The sequence below is a fragment of the Nerophis lumbriciformis genome, linkage group LG28 (assembly GCF_033978685.3).
Source record: "Nerophis lumbriciformis linkage group LG28, RoL_Nlum_v2.1, whole genome shotgun sequence".
NCBI classification, from domain to species: domain Eukaryota; kingdom Metazoa; phylum Chordata; class Actinopteri; order Syngnathiformes; family Syngnathidae; genus Nerophis; species Nerophis lumbriciformis.
In genome coordinates this window covers 17,392,855-17,416,197 of record NC_084575.2, presented here as the reverse complement: position 1 = coordinate 17,416,197, position 23,343 = coordinate 17,392,855, and the positions used below count along the sequence as shown (strand labels likewise).

General features: G+C 40.3%; 1 protein-coding gene across 3 annotated transcripts in view; it reads left to right on the top strand.

The window, feature by feature from the left end:
• fgd5a (FYVE, RhoGEF and PH domain containing 5a) overlaps positions 1 to 15,534 on the top strand; it is a 93,131-nt gene extending 77,597 nt beyond the window's left edge. For 2 of the 3 annotated variants that reach the window (XM_061923803.2, XM_061923802.2), the window contains exon 21: positions 1,548 to 4,741. In XM_061923803.2, coding sequence (XP_061779787.2) covers positions 1,548 to 1,584 — 37 coding nt within the window. In that variant the 3' untranslated portion in view covers positions 1,585 to 4,741. Of the gene's footprint in view, positions 1 to 1,547; positions 4,742 to 15,414 lie in introns of those variants that run through there. The other variant, XR_012051412.1, reaches the window with a different exon arrangement.
• The last annotated feature ends 7,809 nt before the right edge of the window (positions 15,535 to 23,343 follow it).

Genomic DNA, 23,343 nt, shown 5'->3' with positions numbered 1-23,343 from the left:
CACATTCACATATTTTTTCATGATAAACGCCAAAATCTGCATTACTGCAGGAAAATAAACACCAGTCTAATGGCACCCTGGCCACCATCTGAAACATGGAAGTGCCTCTAGGTCACGTTGTTGCAACCCAGCAATACCTTGATAGGTGGAAAATATTCACAGGCATACTCTAAAATGTTCAATTATGACTCAATCTTTTGTCTACCTATCTAACTATTGATATTGTGGTCCTAAATGCCCGCATCTGCTGTACAGATTTACAAAACCCCAAACCAGTGAAGTTGGCACGTTGTGTAATTCGTAAATAAAAACAGAATTCAATGATTTGCAAATCCTTTTCAACTTATATTCAATTGAATTGACTGCAAAGACAAGATATTTAATGTTCAAACTGAGGAACTAATTTTTTTTGCAAATAATCATTAACTTAGAATTTAATGGCAGCAACACATTGCAAAAAAGTTGGCACAGGGGCATTTTTACCACTGTGTTACATGGCCTTTCCTTTTAACAACACTCAGTAAACGTTTGGGAACTGAGGAAACCAATTTTTGAAGCTTCTCAGGTGGAATTCTTTCCCATTCTTGCTTGATGTACAGCTTAAGTTGTTCAACAGTCCGGGGGTCTCGGTTGTGGTATTTTAGGCTACATATTGCGCCACACATTTTCAATGGGAGACAGGTCTGGACTACAGGCAGGCCATTCTAGTACCCGCACTCTTTTACTATGAAGCCACGCTGTTGTAACACGTTGCTTGGCATTGTCTTGCTGAAATAAGCAGGGGCGTCCATGATAAGGTTGCTTAAATGGCAACATATGTTGCTCCAAAACCTGTATGTACCTTTCAGCATTAATGGTGCCTTCACAGATGTGTAAGTTACCCATGCCTTGGGCACTAATACACCCCCATACCGTCACAGATGCTGGCTTTTCAACTTTGTGCCTAGAACAATCCGGATGATTCTTTTTCTCTTTGGTACGGAGGACACGACGTCCACAGTTTCCAAAAACAATTTCAAATGTGGACAGAACGCTTTTCCACTTCTCATCAGTCCATCTTAGATGAGCTCGAGCCCAGCGAAGCCAGCGGCGTTTCTGGGTGTTGTTGATAAATGGCTTTCGCTTTGCATAGTAGAGTTTTAACTTGCACTTACAGATGTAGCGACAAACTGCAGTTACTGACAGCGGTTTTCTGAAGTGTTCCTGATCCCATGTGGTGATATTCTTTACACACGGATGTCGCTTTTTAGATGCAGTACCGCCTTAAATTGGATCTTAATCCCAAAATAGACATAAATTACCTCCTAAGTCACTTACACAGCACACGCAAAGGACATTTAAAATACATAAATTCAAAGATGAAATACGAGGAGCGATAGAATGGCCTGAGAAAATTATGTTTAATAATGTTTAAATAATATTTCCTTCCACCTTCATGTTGCATGTGTATATTTGAAATGTGAAACCCCAGGAAAAATGTTTACTGTTATCAAAGCAGCTAAAATTTTCATATACGTGTCATATATTCCTTCATTTGTGTGTTCCAGGTGGGTCAACGCCATTGAGGAGGCCACCGTTTTATAGCACCAACAAACAGCCCGCACTGCCATAAACAATGTACCGTACTTCCATGAAGACTGTAGAGTTTTTTGCCAAGACCTTCATCCGATCACAACCTGCCTTTCATTGGAATCTGTTCTGGAATCTGCCTGACTGACTGGCGGGATGCCTCCTTGTGGTAAGGCAAGTCAAATAACGCTTCAAAAGCCTGTCAGCCTCGAATCTAGCGCACACCTTTTGGTTGTTAGTACTGTTGTGTGACGAGCCTGTGCCGGAACATTCACTCTGCAGGAGCAGCTAGGGTCTGATGAAATGACTGGAACTGGTTAAGCTTCTACCCTGCGACTTCTGCAGACCGACTTTATTTTTCTACCTGTAAACATGATTATTGTGTTCTGCAAGATGACATTTTATTGAGCATTTTATAGGCATAATACACATGGCTTCCTGTTATGGATGTATGGTAGGTTAGTACTGAAATGTTTTATGCCTTGTTAAATTTTAGTGTTATATTGAAAAACTATGGACACCCTATACCAGTGGTTCTCAAACTTTTTTTTCACCAAGTACCACCTCAGAAAAAAAGTGGCTCTCCAAGTACCACTGTAATGACCCAAATAGCATAGTAGGCCTAAGTATTCATTAAAAACAAGGCAGATGTTTTATTTAACAATTATGTTTAATATTTTTGGGCCACTGTAACATTACACACAGTTTGAGTATAGGAAAAAAAACATTGTACTTTAATCAAATGATTATTTTGCGTACCACTAAGAGGAGCCCACGTACCCCTAGTGGTACACATACCACAGTTTTAGAATCCCTGTGCGACACTATTCCAGGTTAGCCTCCATTTAGGGCTGGGCGATATGACAGAAAACTGTATCGCCGTATAAGTGTTTTATATTGGTCGATATCGATAATTATTGATATTATTTATGACCTATCGTAAATGTATGAAATGTAAACATTTTTATTTCAAATTTAACCTTCTCGTTATTATAATCCTCTCAGCTATTGAGGCAGAAAGGAAAATAAATGTCAACACAACCATGGAAAACACTAAATCAATGTAAACACTAAAACAATACCTTTTAAAATGAAGGCGCAAAAAAAAGGATTATTTAAGAAATGCTGAATAAAGTGTAACACAATAGTGCAAAGTTTGAAAATGTAAACATAGAAAAATCTGTAAAGAACTATTGTCTGCAGTTTTAGTGCCAGGCTGTGCTCTAAAGGGTGAGCGCGGCTAAGGTGGTGTGGTATCATCTTGCATCATTGACAGACCACATTTGTCTGACTACGTTCCATTCAAAAAAATCCCAATTACCGTATTTTCCGGACCATAGGGCGCACCGGGCAATGCCGATGAATGGTCTATTTTCGATCTTTTTTCATATATAAGGTGCACCGGATTATAGGGCACATTAAAGGAGCCATATTATTTATTTTTTTTTTTCTAAATTGAAAACACTTCCTTGAGGTCTACATAACATGTAATGGTCAAAATGTTGCATAAATTATGTTTTACACATCATCTTCAAGCCGATTTGTGGGCGGTCTTATTTACGTGGCTCACATTCGGCAACGTCTTCTCCCCGTCATCTTTGTTGTAGCGGTGTAGCGTGCAAGGACGGGAGTGGAAAAAGTGTCAAAAGACGGAGCTAACTGTTTTAATGACATTCAGAATTTACTTAAATCAATAACGGAGCAGCATCTCCTCATCCGTAAACAACAACAAGGCCGGAAATGTGTCCCGCAAAAAACAGTTGACCGGAACTCTAATAACTAAAGTTCCTTGGGTGAATAATGTAAACTCACGACACCGGTATGTTTTAGCGCTTTCATGGCGAGTTTACTGACAGATATAAGTAAGAACTTTACACTACTTTATATTAGAAATGGCAACAGCGGAGGATGAAAGTCCCATAACAAGAAAAAAAAGAAGCTTATTGACTACGGTGTCGGCACGGACTACAAAGGCGGACGCGTGCAATTTTTTAGGATTTATGCAGATCCCAAATACAGATCAGCAGGTACTTGAAGGTAAGAAAAGTTACTTTTGCATAATATTGCGAAACAAAACGCCAGATAATATGTCTTAACTTATACACACACCATAATAATACTTGTATGTTTAATGCGGCGACAATCCATCAAGCGGTGTGGCGTCATGGTTTACCAAAGTCGTACTAAAACATTTTGATAGATTTTTGAGCGCCGTGTGTAAAGTTCTATATTTTCAATGGAACATAAAAAATGTCGGTGTCGTTTCCATCACTAATGTTTTATCGCCCAGCCCTATTCCCATTCTTACCACCAGGGTGTGCTATTATATATCCCATTGTCTCCAGCATACACGCCACTCAACAATATTACACTTAATAACATATTTCCCATCAGCAGGATTGAAAGTAGCAGTTTGTTTCCTGCAAACGATGATAAATGTGCCTGATACTGAAATGTATTTCTTATCATGTTACGCAATACTGTACTACTCTTCCCTCCAGATGAACATGTGCTTTTTTGAAATCTACTGTACTGTTATAGCTAGTATTTTGACAGTTAGAATATAATATTGTGCCATTTTAGGGCTGTAAATAGGCTGCCGGTGTACATCATACTTACAATGTCGAAATTAGTCCGAATTTGAAGCTTCATCTTTCCTTACTGTAGATAAACTTTGATGAAATAACATCCACCCATGCGTGATTAAAACGTATCACTGATATGTACTGTATTTGGGTATGAATAAGTGTGACTTGATCATTTTGGTTTGATTATTACGCATTGTAATGTAGTTATAAGCAGTTATTAGAGCTCTTTATTAAAGCAGGGCATTTGTCAACACTTCTTTTATAAATAAAATAAAAAAGATAGAAATTATATCATATTATACAGTATGGAGATTTCTTTTTCTATGCTTATCCAGCATCCGTAGTTTTGGGTGTATAAATAAAGGTGTTTGCTTACAACAGCGTTATGTTGCGTTTGAACTATTTATTATCTCACACTACAGTTTAGAAGAAGAAACAATACACCACATGATGTGTTATTATATGTGATACCGAAAGCTCATTACTTCATTTCTATTGCTTTGTGTTTGATAATATTTCAAGTGTTACATGGGATTGTACCTCTTGCATACACTGCATTGTAAATGTTTATGTATATAGGGGAATATTGAAATAAATGAAGAAAACCTGGATTGTTTATTTCAAGATTAGAAAAAAAGAGAATATTTGAATAAAAAAATACTCTCCATCTACACAATTCCAAAAAAAATATTGTCACATGAAAAAATTGTAATATTTAAATAAAATTATTTTTAATTTTAATTACAAACCTCAAAACCGGTGAATTTGGCACTTTGTGTAAATCGTAAATAAAAACGGAATACAATGATTTGAAAAATCCTTTTCAACTTAGAGTCAATTGACTAGACTGCAAAGATACTTAACGTTCAAACTGGAAAAACTTTGTTATTTTTTGCAAATATTAACTCATTTGGAATTAGATGCCTACAACATGTTTCAAAAAAGCTGCCACAAGTGGCAAACAGGACCGAGAAAGTTGAGGAATGCTCATCAAACACTTATTTGGAACATCCCACAGGTGAACAGGCTAATTGGGAACAGGTGGGTGTCTTGATTGGGTATAAAAGCAGCTTCCATGAAATGCTCAGTCATTCACAAACAAGGATGGGGTGAGGGTCACCACTTTGTAAACAAATGCGTGAGCAAATTGTCGAACAGTTTAAGAACAACATTTCTCAACGAGCTACGGTCCATAATATCATCAAAAGGTTCAGATAATCTGGAGAAATAACTGCACGTAACATTGAATGCCCGTGACCTTGGATCCCTCAGGCTGTACTGCATCAAAAAGCGATATCAGTGTGTAAAGGATATCACCACATGGGCTCAGGAACGCTTCAGAAAACCACTGTCATTAACTACAGTTCGTCGCTACATCTGTAAGTGCAAGTTAAAACTCTACTATGCAAAGCGAAAGCCATTTATCAACAACACCCAGAAACGCCACCGGCTTCGCTGGGCCCGAGCTCATCTAAGATGGACTGATGCAAAGTGGAAAAGTGGTCTGTGGTCCGACGAGTCCACATTTCAAATTGTTTTTGGAAACTGTGGACGTTGTGTCCTCCGGAACAAAGAGGAAAAGAACCATCCGGATTATTATAGGCGCAAAGTGTAAAATCCAGCATCTGTGATGGTATGGGGGTGTAATAGTGTCCAAGACATGGGTAACATACACATCTGTGAAGGCACCATTAATGCTGAAAGGTACATACAGGTTTTGGAGTTGGATTGCCATCCAAGCAACGTATTTTGGGTTTTGTACTATTTTGTCCACTTTTCAAGGTTGTTTAGATTAATGTTTTAAATAGCATTTATAAAACATGCAATCAGATACATATATTGCAAAAGTATTTTACAGGTAATTCTACCAGACATTCCATTTCTGAGGAATACAATTCTGGTGGAATGTCCCTTCATAAATATGAACCTTTCAAGGATTTACTTTACACCGTCTTCCTTGTCATAATGATAGCTTGCTTTGTGCTTCTGGAACATGCGTTCTTGGAATTTTTTTTGCCCCACGTGTTGTTGATGACGATGTGGAATTTTCCTTGATATCACCTTGCCTGCATGAGCCTTAGATGAAGTACTTGATAATTATATGTGAGAGACGTTAAACACACGTTCTAAAGTCACGTCGAGGGCCACATGCTGTATGCACTGATAGTAAGTATTCAGTAATATCAGACTGTAATCAAAGCTTCTCCTCTGCAGGCTTCTTATTGCACACCACCTGCGTACTGCTGGGTAACACAACCCTGCTCTGATAAGTTCTACCAAAGAGTCCAAACAGCTCATCGAGACGAAAGGACTTAACGCTGCTTTCAATTCTAAAGACGTATAAAAAGAGCACAAAACAGTTTGCGACGTCTAAAAATGGTATTAACTTAACCAACGTCGCCCTGACGAGTGGGCTTTCACAAGGGAATACAATTATTATATGTGGAAGTATTTTAACCCTAGTGTAATGTTCATATTGTTGTTACTCAGCAGATAAACGTTTACCTTATCCCAATAAACATCTGTTCAGTATTTTAACATAAAAGTGTTTGATTGTGAGGCATTAAAAGCCACAAAATGCAACAGGTGCATCAGACCCACAAACGCCGGCTGAGTAACAACAATATGAACGTTGCCCGGAAAATTTCTCTGCCAGTTTCTCCATCCCACAGGGATTCTTCTTTTGTGTTTCTGCACCTGCGGTTCCCACACAAGGTTGCAACATTGTTTGTCAACACTGTCTGCTCTCATTTTCTCGGACATTTGACCCTCTGATGTTCTGTGTACCTACTAGAGATGCGCGGATAGGCAATTATTTCATCCGCAACCGCATCACAAAAGTCGTCAGCCACCCGCCATCCACCCGAACTAACATTTTATCAAATCCACACCCGCCCGCCACCCGCCCATTGTTATATATCGAATATAGACGATGCAAGGCATTAGTGAGGTTAGAAAGCTTTTGCCTGTTAAAGAAAGGAGACTGATCCAATGCAGCAGAGACATTCAATGCGTGCCACGCATTAATATCTCTTGGCCACGCATTAGTGGCTAAGAAATATTAATGCGTGATAATATTAGTTATCATTATTATAGTATAATTGTCATTTCCATTAAGAAAGTGTTGACTATTGTTGCCAATGCCCTCAGATCAGGAGTGCGGTCCTCACACTTTGTGTGCGCAGTTGCAGCAAGCAGAACGATGCTTTAAAAAAATGTTTTAGAAAGACTAGGCCTATATTTTCGTTAGGTAAAAAAAATGTTCTGAATTTATTTCAATGAATATTAACTTGTTAACGTTATAATGCTCAAATAGGGACGAGGGCGGGGTGCAGAGTGAAACAGTGAACACTTTTGCGACAAAGATGAACCTTTATTGATTGATCTGTAGCCATGACAAAATATCAGACAATCTCCATTGTCAACGACAGGCAGGAAAATAAAGATAAACACATAGCCTATGTTGTAGGCATAGGCATATAGGCTCATACGTTTTTAAGTTGAAATAAAAAAAATAAAAATAAAAATGTGCCTCATAAGCCTTAGGCTGTCAATCACGCGCACAAACTTAAATTATACAATAACATATGTATGTCATCCCTATTTAAACAAAAATAAATTAAATAAATAATAATAATAAATTACCTGCAACTTATTGGCCAAGGCAAATAGCTGGTCTTTTTTCCCCTGGTCTTTAGTATTCCCTTTTTTAGTTTGTCGTGTACCACGTTTGCTGCCGGCGTTGCCATCTTTTTTTTTTTTTTTCTGTTGTGTTGTGTTGTGGTGTGCTGCAGTGCCTGATGAATAATTGCCTGTTTCAAAGAGTGCTGCTCGTTTTTCGTATGTGGGTAACAACATTTAACTATGTATATATATTTCCGAATTGGTTCAACCGCCACCAGCCCGATCTATTTAAAATCAATTTTTTTCGTCATGTCACCCACCCGACCCGCGGACTCCGCGGTTGTGTCCGCAAACCGCGCATCTCTAGTACCTACACTCTGTCCTCCTCCTGTCTAGGCCTGCTGTGTGTGTGTGTGTGTGTGTGTGTGTGTGTGTGTGGTACACAGAACATCAATTTCCACACTTCTATTAGCCCCGGGTCCAGTGGACCCGCACATCTTCTATGTAATAGAAATGTGTAGGGTGGGTGTATGGTGTGTGGTTATTAAATATGTATTCTGATTCATGTTCTTCACAGAAAATGAGCCAAAGTCAGTGAGTCTCAGTTTGAAAAATGTATTAATTGTATCATTTTTCTTTTAATAAAAAATTAAAACGGGTCCCACAGACCCGAACACCACACAAGGGTGAAGCTGTATTTTGAAAACATCAGTCATCAATCAGTCAATCAAAGTTGACTTATATAGCCCTTAATCACAAGTGTCTCAAAGGGCTGCACAAGCCACAACGACATCCTCGGCTCAGATCCCACATCAGGGCAAGAACAAACTCAACCCAATGGGACACAATGAGAAACCTTGGAGGGGACCGCAGATATGGGGATCCCCCCACCCAGACCCCACTGGGCGACCAGTGCAATGATCGTCGAGTGGATCTAGTTCATGGGTCGGCAACCCACGGCTCTCTTTAGCGCCGCCCTAGTGGCTCTCTGGAGCTTTTTCAAAAATGTATGAAAAATGGAAAAAGATGATGGGAAAAATATATATTTTTTGTTTTAATATGGTTTCTGTAGGAGGACAAACATGACACAAACCTCCCTAATTGTTATAAAGCACACTGTTTATATTAAACATGCTTCACTGATTCGAGTATTTGGCGAGCGCCGTTTTGTCCTACTAATTTTGGCGGTCCTTAAACTCACCGCAGTTTGTTTACATGTATAATCTCCGACTTTCTAGGACGTGTTTTATGCCACTTCTTTTCTGTCTCCTTTTGTCCACCAAGCTTTTAACGTTGTGCATGAATCCACAAAGGTGAGTTTTGTTGATGTTATTGACTTGTGTGGAGTGATAATCGGACATATTTGGTCACTGCATGACTGCAAGCTAATCGATGCTAACATGCTATTTAGGCTAGCTATATGTACATATTGCATCATTATGCCTCATTTGTAGCTATATTTGAGCTCATTTAGTTTCCTTTAAGTCCTCTTAATTCAATTTATATCTCATGACACACTATCTGTATGTAATATGGCTTTTAATTTTTTGCGGCTCCAGATAGATTTGTTTTTGTATTTTTGGTCCAATATGGCTCTTTCAACATTTTGGGTTGCCGACCCCTGATCTAGTTAATAGTGTGAGAGTCCAGTCCATAGTGGGGTCAGCAGGGGATCATCTTGAGTGGCGACAAGTCAGCAGCACAGAGACGTCCCCAACTGATGCACAGATGAGTGGTCCACCCCGGGTCCCGACTTTGAACAGCTAGCGCGTCATCTGTGGTCACCTATAAACCTCTCCACGCAACAGAGGGGGGCAGAGCAGAAAAGAGACGGCGGATCAACTGGTCTAAAAGGCCAGTGTATACAAATGAGTTTTAAGATGGGACTTAAATGCTTCTACTGAGGTAGCATCTCTAACTGTTACCGGTAGAACATTCCAGAGTACTGGAGCCCGAATAGAAAACGCTCTATAGCCCGCAGACTTTTTTTGGGGCTCTGGATCATTTATAATTGATGACAATAAAAGGCTGTGGAGATAAGACGTCATGAAGACTGGACCTGAAAGGACGGCAACTCAATACCGGGATCAAACGTCAGTGATCCTTATCATTTGGAATAAGATAGCTTGCCACTCTGATAGTAGACTAACAAATGGAGGGGAAAAATGCATAAAAGGCCTAAAAATGTCGATTTTTTTGATACCACACATCAGGGGTGTCCAAACATTTTCTACCATGAAAGAATGAAAGGTATGCACTGGATCTATTTTGCACCGTATGTTCCGGACCATAGGGTGCACCGGATTATAAAGCGCACTGCCGATGAGCGTGTCTATTAAGGTCTTTTTTCATACAAAAGTCACACCGGATTATAAGGTGCATTAATGGGGTCATTTCTTTTTTTTTTCTAAATTGAAAACACTGCCTTGTGGTCTACATCAGTGTTTTTCACCCTTTTTTGAGCCAAGGCACATTTTTTTGCATTGAAAAAATCCAGAGGCACACCACCAGCAGAAATCGTTAAAAAACGAAACTCAGTTGACAGTAAAAAATTGTTGTCGCAATTGTTGGATATGAATTCAAACCATAACCATAACCAACCATGCATCACTATAGTTCTTGTCTCAAAGTAGGTGTACTGTCACGACCTGTCACATCACGCCCTGACTTGTCTTGCGCTCCTATTTTGGTGTTGATTGTCATGTCATGTACGGATGTACTTTGTGGACGCCGTCCGCTCCACACGCTGTAAGTCTTTGCTGTCGTCCAGCATTCTGTTTTTGTTTACTTTGTAGCCAGTTCAGTTTTAGTTTCGTTCTGCATAGCCTTCCCTAAGCTTCAATGCCTTTTCTTAGGGGCACTCGCCTTTTGTTTATTTTTGGTTTAAGCATGAGACACCTTTTTACCTGCACGCTGCCTCCCGCTGTTTCCGACATCTACAAAGCGATTAGCTACCGGCTGCCACCTACTGATATGGAAGAGTATTACACGGTTACTCCGACACTCAACAACAACACATCATTTGCAGACTATAATTACTGGTTTGCAAAAAATATTTTTAACCTAAATAGGTAAAATTAAATCATCTTCCACAGCACACCAGACTGTGTCTGGTTGAAAAACACTGGTCTATATAACATGTAATGGTGGTTCTTTGGTCAAAATGTTGCAAAGATTATGTTTTACAGATCATCTTCAAGTCGCTTTCTGAGCGTCTCTTCAGGATGCGCCGTTTTGTGGGCGGTCTTATTTACGTGGCTCACCTTCGACGGCGTCTTCTCCCCGTCATCTTTGTTGTAGCGGTGTAGCGTGCAAGGACGGGAGTGGAAGAAGTGTCTATAACTGTTTTAATGACATTCAGACTTCACTTCAATCAATAACGGAGCAGCATCTCCTCATCCGTAGCTCAATAATGCACAATCAACGCTGGACAGGTGTCCTGTGAAAAAAAAATGTCCGACCAGAACCCTCTAATAACTGGGTGAATAATGTAAACCCACCACAGTTTTTAGCGCTTTGATAGCTAGTCTACTGACAGATATGAGTAAGAACTTTACGCTACTTTATATTAGAAATGGCAACAGCGGAAGATGAATGCCACATAACAAGAAGGTAGAGGGAAAAAAAGAAGCTTTTGACTAGAGATGTCTGATAATATCAGACTGCCGATATTATCGGCCGATAAATACTTTAAAATGTAATATCGGAAATTATCGGTATCAAAAAGTAAAATGTATGACTTTTTTAAAACGGGGTGGTACACGGACATAGGGAGAAAGAAGTACAGAGCAGTTGCGTCTCCAAGTCATACTTGCCAACCCTCCCGATTTTCCCGGGAGCCTCCCAAACTTCAGTGCCCCTCCCGAAAATCTCCCGGGGCAACCATTCTCCCGAATTCCTCCCGATTTCCACCCAGACAACAATATTGGGGCGTGCTTTAAAGGCACTGCCTTTGCGTGCCGGCCCGATCACATAACATATACTTGGTCAACAGCCATACAGGTCACAATGAGGGTGGCCGTATAAACAACTTTAACACTGTTACAAATATGCGCCACACTGTGAACCCACACCTAACAAGAATGACAAACACATTTCGGGAGAACATCAGCACCGTAACACAACATAAACACAACAGAACAAATACCCAGAACCCCCCCCCCCCCCCCCCAATACTCGTGTGTTTAATACGGCGACAATCCATCAAGCGGTGCGGCTTCATAGCTTACCAAAGTCATACTAAAAACATGTTCACCAATTTGTAAGCGCCGTGTGTAATGTTCTATATCAGGGGTCCCCAAACTACGGCCCGCGGGCCAGATACGGTCCCCCAGCGTCCAAAATCCGGCCCGCGGGAAGTCCCAAGTTAAAAATACATAATAATAATTTTTTATTTTTTTATTTTTTTTAATTTGTCCTTACCAGTCCATTTTCTACCATCTCCTAGCCACTCAGGCAAATCATATTGTCTAAAAATGCATTTTACCATCGATAACGTGACATGCAGCAAGTGCGCTCTTTAAGTCAATTAGTGCGCGAGGAATATATATGTATGAATACATATATATATATATATATATATATATATATATATCCATCCCATCCATTTTCTACCGGTTATTCCCTTTTGGGGTCGCGGGGGGCGCTGGAGCCTATCTCAGCTACAATCGGGCGGAAGGCGGGGTACACCCTGGACAAGTCGCCACCTCATCGCAGGGCCAACACAGATAGACAGACAACATTCACACTCACATCCACACACTAGGGCCAATTTAGTGTTGCCAATCAACCTATCCCCAGGTGCATGTCTTGTATATATATATATATATATATATATATATATATATATGTATATATATATATGTATATATATATATATATGTATATATATATATATATATATATATATATATGTATATATGTATATATATATATATATATATATATATATATATATATACAGGGCCAACACAGATAGACAGACAACATTCACACTCACATCCACACACTAGGGCCAATTTAGTGTTGCCAATCAACCTATCCCCAGGTGCATGTCTTGTATATATATATATATATATATATATGTATATATATATATGTATATATATATATATATGTATACATATATATATATATATATATATATATGTATATATATATATATATATATATACATATATATATATATATATGTATATATATATATATATATATATATATATATATATATATATATATATATATATACATATATATATATATATATATATATACATATATATATATATATATATATATATATATATACAAGACATGCACCTGGGGATAGGTTGATTGGCAACACTAAATTGGCCCTAGTGTGTGGATGTGAGTGTGAATGTTGTCTGTCTATCTGTGTTGGCCCTGCGATGAGGTGGCGACTTGTCCAGGGTGTACCCCGCCTTCCGCCCGATTGTAGCTGAGATAGGCTCCAGCGCCCCCCGCGACCCCAAAAGGGAATAACCGGTAGAAAATGGATGGGATGGATATATATATATATATATATATATATATATATATATGTATTCATACATATATATTCCTCGCGCACTAATTGACTTAAAGAGCGCACTTGCTGCATGTCACGTTATCGATGGTAAAATGCATTTTTAGACAATATGATTTGCCTGAGTGGCTAGGAGATGGTAGAAAATGGACTGGTAAGGACAAATTAAAAAAAATAAAAAAATAAAAAATTATTATTATGTATTTTTAACTTGGGACTTCCCGCGGGCCGGATTTTGGATGCTGGGGGACCGTATCTGGCCCGCGGGCCGTAGTTTGGGGACCCCTGATATAGAACATTACACACGGCGCTTACAAATTGGTGAACATGTTTTTAGTATGACTTTGGTAAGCTATGAAGCCGCACCGCTTGATGGATTGTCGCCGTATTAAACACACGAGTATTGGGGGGGGGGGGTTCTGGGTATTTGTTCTGTTGTGTTTATGTTGTGTGTATATACATATACATATATATATTGACGGCGTGGCGCAGTGGAAGAATGGCCGTGCGCGACCCGAGGGTCCCTGGTTCAATCCCCACCTAGTACCAACCTCGTCATGTCCGTTGTGTCCTGAGCAAGACACTTGACCCTTGCCCCTGATGGGTGCTGGTTAGCGCCTTGCATGGCAGCTCCCTCCATCAGTGTGTGAATGTGTGTGTGAATGGGTAAATGTGGAAGTAGTGTCAAAGCGCTTTGAGTACCTTGAAGGTAGAAAAGCGCTATACAAGTACAACCCATTTATCATTTATTTATTTATATATATATATATATATATATATATATATATAGCGCGGCCCGAGCCAAATTTTTTCACCCCAATGCGGCCCCGGAGTCAAAAAGTTTGGGGACCCCTGTTCTATATTCTCAATGGAACATTTAAAGTTTTGGTGTTGTTTACTGCCGTCATATTGCAGCCTACACGTATCTCTTATGTATGACTGCCATTTACTGGTCACACTTATCATTACACCATGAACCAAATAAAATTGCTTCGAGGTCAGTAAGCACAACCAGAATCATGCCGTACATTAGGCGTATCAAGTTATAAGGCGCACTGTAGATTTTTGAGACAATGAAAGGATTTAAAGTGCGCCTTATAGAAGATTAAGATTAAAGATGCTCAATTGTATTTATTAATTGTATTCTATGTACATCAGCACAGTGGAACCCTAACTTAAAAGTGCCCCAGCTTTTGAGTGTTTTGAAATACCAGCTGTCCCTAAGATAATTGTTAAGCTGCAATTTGAGTTGCAGGCATCCCCGCCATTAGTTGGGATAGCAAATGTCACAGTGGACACCATGAGATCTGACCAAAACATCGGGTTTTACACGCTAGCATTAGCTTAGAGCTGGAGACGAACAAAAAAAGTTAGTGTGAAGGACAGTGATGAGAGGAGGAAGCGGATGATATTCATTGAATGAAAAAAAAACATTTCTTCGAAAACATGACAAAGCGTGTCGCTAACGTGTCACTGCTAGTCTGCATCATACTGCCAAGGATGTTGAAATAATATGTAAACGGTGGGCATTTATCCATGAAAAAATGGCGAAGCTGCTGATGATGTGTTTGACGGAGAAGCAGTTAGAAGTAGATACTGTAGAAGTCCACTCTCCAAGGCCGATACTTTACATTATTATTACATTACTTCATAAAACTCCCTGTAGTTGTTAGTAGTCAGTAGTAGTCTCATGTATTGTTTTATACACTATTTCTTATCCAAAAGTGTATTTTGTCTTCTAAGTTAGCTACCTCTCTTTGTTTATCATGTATATTTTCGGCTGGATCTACTCTCTATTTTATGCTGCCTTTTTTTTTTTAATGTTTTTTTTTGCTGCAGCTGTTACATATACTGTAATATTGTACATGGTAATTGGGATTTGTTATATATTGTATATATTATATAATTGTGGAGGGAGGTGTGGCCAGCGCTGCCTGCAGGAGCAAAGGTCACCGCCTCTGTCCATGGTGCTGAGGACAGAGCACCATCAGACGGGGGCGTGGCAGTGCTGACGGCGAGACACAGCTGGCAGGTGATTCGATTTCACAGGTGGTACGTGTTAATCTAATCATCTGTTGTCTTTAACAGTAAGTGGCCGGGAGCAGGAGGGGAGAGAGGATTCGGACGTGGCTGAAAATTTGCGTTCTGCTGGAGAGAAAGCTTTTGTTAAAACATATGATTATTAAACCCTTGTTAAAATCTGCACGCTTGGCTCCTGTGCCGTGTCTGACAGTGGGACTGCGAGGACGCAACTTCCACAATATTATAATATCAGAATTCTGATTCTGATTCTGATTCTGAAAAAAATAAAAAAATAAAATAACAGTATATATTATATACTGTATATATAATATGTAAATATTACATATATGTTATATTTTATATTGCTACTATGGTACATTTTTAGTTTACTTCATACCTTTTGTTTTCGCCCTCTTTTTGTGCCCTTGTGTGCATTATCCTTTCCAGCCTTATCCTTTCCATCCTTTGTAACTGAGCTAATGTGTGGAACAATTTCCCTTGTGGATCATTAAAGTTTGTCTAAGTTAGAAGGCATGTTAAAATGGAGCTGTATTGGAGGGCAAGCATCAATGAATTAAAATGATTTTCAGTGGGGAGTGTTGATTTGAGATACAAGTGTTTTGAGTTAAGAGCTCCACCACAGAACCAATTGAGCTAACTAATTTGGTAAAACATGCTGCCCCTACTCCAGGGGTGTCAAACTAATTTTCATTGAGGGTCACATCGCAGCAATGGCTGCTTTTTTTAAATTAATTTATATTATGCATATTAATCATGATTAATCAAAATGCATATGCATTTGATTATTCGATTTTTTTTATGTATAACTTGCTTTAAAATCATAAATAAAGGTGACAAGCAGACATTTATGATGCATACATTGGATAACTGTTTCAGATGTCTATATTTTTGTATCTGTCCCTATTTCAAATAAACCTCTATAACAGGGGTCACCAACGTGGTGCACGGGCGACTCATCTGGCCCGTAAGGACCAGATGAGTCGCCCGCTGGCCTGTTCTAAAAATAGCTCAAATAGCAGCACTTACCAGTGAGCTGCCTCTATTTATTACATTTTATTTATTTACTAGCAAGCTGGTTTCGCTTTGCGCGACATTTTTAATTTTAAGAGGGACAAAACTCAAATAGAATTTGAAAATCCAAGAAAATATTGTAAAGACTTGGTCTTCACTTCCATCCATCCATCCATTTTCTACCGCTTATTCCCTTTTGGGGTCGCGGGGGCGCATTTATTTTTTTTACTTTGCTTCTTATAACTTTCAGAAAGACAGTTTTAGAGAAAAAATACAACCTTAAAAATGATTTTAGGATTTTTAAACACATATACCTTTTTACCTTTTAAATTAATTCCTCTTCTTTCCGGACAATTTAAATCAATGTTCAAGTAAAAAAAAATGTTTATTATTGTAAAGAATAATAAATAAATTTTAATTTAATTCTTCATTTTAGCTTCTGTTTTTTCGACGAAGAACTATTTCTTCAAACTTATTATGATTAAAATTTTAAAAAAATTATTCTGGTAAATCTAGAAAATCTGTAGAATCAAATTTCAATTTTATTTCAAAGTCTTTTGAATTTCTTTTAAAAATTTTGTTCTGGAAAATCTAGAAGAAATAATGATTTGTCTTTGTTAGAAATATAGCTTGGTCCAATTTGTTATGTATTCTAACAAAGTGCAGATTGGATTTTAACCTATTTAAAACATGTCATCAAAATTCTAAAATGAATCTTAATCAGGAAAAATTACTAATGATGTTCTATAAATTATTTTTTTCAAAAAGATTTGAATTAGGTAGTTTTTCTGTTCTTTTTTTCGGTTGAATTTTGAATTTTAAAGAGTCGAAATTGAAGATAAACTATGCTTCAAAATTTAATTTTCATTTTTTTCGTGTTTTCTCCTCTTTTACAAAAATGTTAGTGGCTAGCTAGTTAAAATGGGATATTGTGATTTCACAAGACTGTCTTAGAAGTGATCATTTGAAAATGTTCAATTTGAAAAATGTGCAATTAGAGAAAATATACAAATAAAGTGTTGCATATTGATATTTATCTGTTTCTATATATATTTATTGTGAGAAATCATTAAGATGATCAGTGTTTCCACAAAAATAAATATCATTAATTATTAATAACGGCTTCACGGTGGCAGAGGGGTTAGTGCATCTGCCTCACAATACGAAGGTCCTGAGTAGTCTTGGGTTCAATCCCGGGCTCGGGATCTTTCTGTGTGGAGTTTGCATGTTCTCCCCGTGACTGCGTGGGTTCCCTCCGGGTACTCCGGCTTCCTCCCACCTCCAAAGACATGCACCTGGGGATAAGTTGATTGGCAACACTAAATTGGCCCTATTGTGTGGATGTGAGTGTGAATGTTGTCTGTCTATCTGTGTTGGCCCTGCGATGAGGTGGCGACTTGTCCAGGGTGTACCCCGCCTTCCGCCCGATTGTAGCTGAGATAGGCTCCAGCGCCCCCCGCGACCCCAAAGGGAATAAGCGGTAGAAAATGGATGGATGGATTAATAATAACATAGAGTTAAAGGTAAATTGAGCAAATTGGCTATTTCTGGCAATTTATTTAAGTGTGTATCAAACTGGTAGCCCTTCGCATTAATCAGTACCCAAGAAGTAGCTCTTGGTTTCAAAAAGGTTGGAGACCCCTGCTCTATAATAATAATAATAATAATAATTTAACTATTTGTTTTTATCTCACCAAAATAGTTTTGCAATACAGTATATAATAATATAATTGGCATGGTCAGATAATACTAAAGATTAAGATATGCATTTTTTTTTCTGTCAAAATTGAAAGAAGGAAAATACTTTCTTTTTTTTTTAAATAAAAAAACATTTTTTTTTTTATTGAAACCCATTTTTTCCAGGCTTTTGCAGGCCACAAGAAACGATGTAGCGGGCCTTGAGTTTGACAACTGTGCCCTACTCTGTTGCCTGTGCTTTTATTTTTCATAGTACAATAAAAATTCAAATAAATTAAAATTAAAAAAATATATGTATAAATGTATACATTTTAATACATTGAAAACAATTAAATAGATAAATTAAGTACAAATCACATATGTCACTATATGTCAGCTTGGCCTGAAATAATTAAATAATGATGTGAATAACGATCAGAAATAATAAAAAATTTAAAACAACGTGGCTGTCTACAAGCAAAAAGTGTTTGCAGCCGCTCACTTATTTACTGATTATTTCAAAAAGTCTAAACATAGAGAAGAAAAAGTAAGAGAAACAAACAAGGACGACATGAACCCCTGGAGGTGACTAGGTTAAAACTGTGCTACACTGCTCCTGTGTTGGACAGTTTTAGTGCTGTTTGGATAAGAAGGCAAACGGTGACAAATATTCCATTAATGTTTTACTGACGTTAGCCAATCAGCATTCAGGCTGTGAGGTGAAAGAGACCATTCTTACTTGTTGGACTTGCATGTAATAGAGAACTACTGTGCTTAGAAAGTTTCCATGCAATAATAGTCTCTCATATCTAATTTATAAGTATAGGTTTTGCAGAGAAGTGTCATTAAAATAGTTTTCAGTACAATGGAAGGAATAATTCCATCCATTGTACTGAAAAACATTGCAGAAGTAAAGAAAGATGAAAAGTATATGAAGGAGTCCGCCTCTGAACATACAAAAACAATTAATTAGGTGAAGTGATTCACTGTTCGTACTAAAAGAGAATAAGAAGGCTTTTACAAAATAGCAATGCTTCCAAGACTTAGTGGACTTTAAAGGTCAACAAACTGAAATTATTGAAGTCACAACAGGTTGTTTCAATCCAGGAAAAAAAATACCAGGTAATACAAAGCACATGCTACCTTTTTTTTTATCACATCCACGGTTGCCCGCATTCTCGTTGTCTCTCCTTCGACAAATGGACAAAGTGTTTTGGTAAGTAGAATCACAGCTGACCTGGACATTGGAAAGTTCTCTTGCCGTCTGAGAAGTGTTGTATCCCAAATAGCTGCAATCGCTTTCTCTTAAGGTTTTCATGTGAGATTTCCTGTACATGTAGATCAGTGTTTTTCAACCTTTTTTGAGCCAAGGCACATTTTTTGCGTTGAAAAAATCCGGAGGCACACCACCAGCAGAAATCATAAACTCAGTTGACAGTAAAAAGTCGTTGTCGCAATTGTTGGATATGACTTTAAACCATAACCAACCATGCATCACTATAGCTCTTGTCTCAAAGTAGGTGTACTGTCACCACCTGTCACATCACGCCGTGACTTATTTGGACTTTTTTGCTGTTTTCCTGTGTGTGGTGTTTTAGTTCTTGTCTTGCGCTCCTATTTTGGTGGCTTTTTCTCTTTTTTTGGTATTTTCCTGTAGCAGTTTCATGTCTTCCTTTGAGCGATATTTCCCGCATCTACCTTGTTTCAGCGATCAAGAATATTTCAGTTGTTTTTATCCTTCTTTGTGGGGACATTGTTGATTGTCATGTCATGTTTTTGATGTACGGTACATTGTGGACGCCGTCTTTGCTCCACAGTAAGTTTTTGCTGTCGTCCAGCATTCTATTTTTGTTTACTTTGTAGCCAGTTCAGTTTTTTTTTCGTTCTGCATAGCCTTCTCTAAGCTTCAATGCCTTTTCTTAGGGGCACTCACCTTTTCTTTATTTTTGGTTTAAGCATAGACACCTTTTTACCTGCATTTACAAAGCAATTAGCTACCGGCTGCTACCTACTGATATGGAGCAGTATTACACGGTTACTCTGCCGAGCTCTAGACAGCACCGACACTCAACAACAACAAACATAATTTGCAGACTATAATTAAATACAAAGCTAAGAGCCGGTGATTCAAGAATTACACGGCTGGCTTACCCAGGAGGGGTGCCTTAAACGCTGGTTTAGAGTGGCTGAAACGTAGCTTAGGCTAAATAATTATCAGTGTAGAACTGTAGACATAGCCTTATTTTCATGATTTATTGTTTTAAGCCAGAAAGTTGTCATTTGAAATGACTATAGTTCTGTGTCATGTCTGTTTTCTGTCTTTTTTTTAAACTCAATAAACATCCTCCAAGTCTCGTGATTCCATTATTTTTGCCAGGGGTCGTATATTGTGGGGAGTGACAATGACGAGTCTCTTCATGGTGTGACTCAGTCACCTCTGTCGTCATTCCCCCTCAATTATCTGCTCTTTTCGTCACTATTGCTCTCTTTCCTGCGCTATAAATAGCCTTTTAGTTGCTGAGATTCACTGTTCCATTCCCTCTTATAGTTGGAGACTTTTGGTGTGGGGGGAGGGGTGGGGCGATGACTCAGCACCATGTGGATTTGTGCAAGACTGGGAGGGTGCAAGCGACATGGGCAGAGCCAGCGTGGAAATGCATGACGAGGACTTTGACATTGAAGAAAGTTTCACTTTTGCATGTCGTTGCCCATTACTGTGGTGCGTTCAAGGACCCTCGATTAAAGTTAGAAACAGAGGCTATAGGTTTTAAAGACAGAGAGAGGCTTAACTCCCAGGACACGCACTGATAATAATATAGTGTAGAAGTTGCTTCCTGGCAGTTCCACTGTAGACACGGCACAGGACCCAAGTGTGCAGTTTTAACAAAGTTTCATTGTGCATAGATTGTTTGTCAAAGTCTTTTTCCAGTAGAACGTGACTTTTCAGTCACGTCCGTATCCTCTCCCCTCCCCTGCTCTCGGCCGCTCGCTGTTAAAGACAGCAGATGATTAGATTAACACGTACCACCTATCACGACTTGATCTTGGGAGTGTGCTTTTCCAGGATGCAACGGAAAGTTGGCTCGTGCGAGACGGGAATGAAGGTACATGATTTATTATTATCAAAAAAAGGAATAAATGAAAGCGCGCACAGTGGCGGAGAATAAACTATAAAACAAAAGACTATAGCAAAAAGTACAAACAAAAAACACGCACAATGGCGGAGAACAAACTATGAAACCAAAAAGACTATAAATATGGAACAAAAACTTACTTGGCTTGAGGAATTGACATGAAAAGAAGTATCAGGCATGAACAGAGCATAAATGTGTTGTGAGGTCGTCAGGACAAACAACAGAAAATGAATGAACTTAAATACTTATGGACATGATTAACAACAGGTGCGTGACTCAAAACAGGTGCGTGACATGACAGGTGAAACTAATGGGTAACTATGGTGACAAAACAAAACTGCACAAAAAGTCCAAAAATAAAACCTGATCACACAGACATGACAGAGCCCCTCCCTCAAGGACAGATACCAGATGTCCATTTAAAAAAACCAAAGATCAATAGTCATGGGAGGGCGGGAGGGGGACATGGCGGTGGGTCGCCAGCCCAAGTGGCCCCGAATCCACCGAGGCAAAGTCAAGTGGCGGCGGCGAGTGGAACGCCGCTGCAGCAGGCGAGGCGGGCGCCCAGGGATTGGCCACATTCGTGGCCGACTGGGAGGTGGGCGCACTTGGCGTGGCGGACGACCAGGTAGCGGCCATATCCGTGGCCGACGAGGAGACAGGCGCGTCATCAACTTGGCAGGCGTGGCAGCTCGGCGTGGCAAGTCAGGCGGCGAAGCTCGGCGTGGGTCTTGGTCTTGGTCTAGGCGTGGGTCTTGGTCTTGGTCTAGGTCTTGGCATGGCGGGTCTTGGTCTTGGCATGGCGGGTCTTGGTCTTGGCATGGCGGGTCTTGGTCTTGGCATGGCGGGTCTTGGTCTTGGTCTTGGCATGGCGGGTCTTGGTCTTGGTCTTGGCATGGCGGGTCTTGGTCTTGGCATGGCGGGTCTTGGTCTTGGCATGGCGGGTCTTGGTCTTGGTCTTGGCATGGCGGGTCTTGGTCTTGGCATGGCGGATCTTGGTCTTGGTCTTGGCATGGCGGGTCTTGGTCTTGGTCTTGGCATGGCGGGTCTTGGCGTCGTTGAGCTGCGACTGGCGGCACTTGGCGTCGTTGAGCTGCGACAGGCGGCACTTGGCGTCGTTGAGCTGCGACTGGCGGCACTTGGCGTCGTTGAGCTGCGACTGGCGGCACTTGGCGTCGTTGAGCTGCGACTGGCGGCACTTGGCGTCTTGGAGCTGCGACTGGCGGCACTTGGCGTCTTGGAGCTGCGACTGGCGGCACTTGGCGTCTTGGAGCTGGTACCGGAGCTTGGCGTGGTGGGTCTTGGTCTTGGTCTTGGCGTGGAGGGTCTTGGTCTTGGCTTGGCAGTGCTTGGTCTTGGCTTGGGAGTGCTTGGCGGCGTGGAGCTGGTACCGGAGCTTGGCATGATGCGGCTAGGCGTGGTGCTAGCCGTGGAGCTGCGACTGGTGCTAGCCGTGGAGCTGCGACTGGTGCTAGCCGTGGAGCTAGCCTTGGAGCAGGTGGAGGTGGCCTAGCTGGGGGTTGCGGCTTGGCATGGCGGAAGACTGGTGAGGGCGGTCGTGCTGGAGGCTGTGGCTTGACGGGTCGGAAGACTGGTGGTGGCGGCCGTGCTGGAGGCTGTGGCTTGACATGGTGATGCAGAGCCACCCCACCTACACAGCTCCCGACCCCAGCCCCCCCCTCAAGGGGCGGATACCAGACGCGCTCCCTGCGGTCTGGAAATCTCTGTTGGGGTGGGTGGGGGAGGGCAGAAATTTCCCCTTTATTTTGGCCACAATATTTTTCTTTATCCCCCACCTGGGGTTGTGTGGGCGGAAAAAAAGAAAAAGATTGTGACGGGGGCGGGACTTGAGTCTTGGGGGGCGGGGCATGAGTCTTGGGGGGCGGGGCATGAAATTGGGATGGCTGTGACTGACTAGACCTGATTTCTAAAAACCTGTTTTGATAATGTTTTATCAAAGACATGGCATTAGAGTTTTTAGCTGGAGGCGGGTGATTTAAAGAAAAAGTATTGAAAAAAAAATCCTGGGCTGTGATGTCATCCTGCTGCTGCTTGCTTCTGCCTGGAGGGGGAGGGGCTTGTGGGAGTGGCGTGTCCTGCCGGCTCGCGGAAGTCTTTCCCCGTCCTTGGCGACGTTTCCGGGACGGGAGCC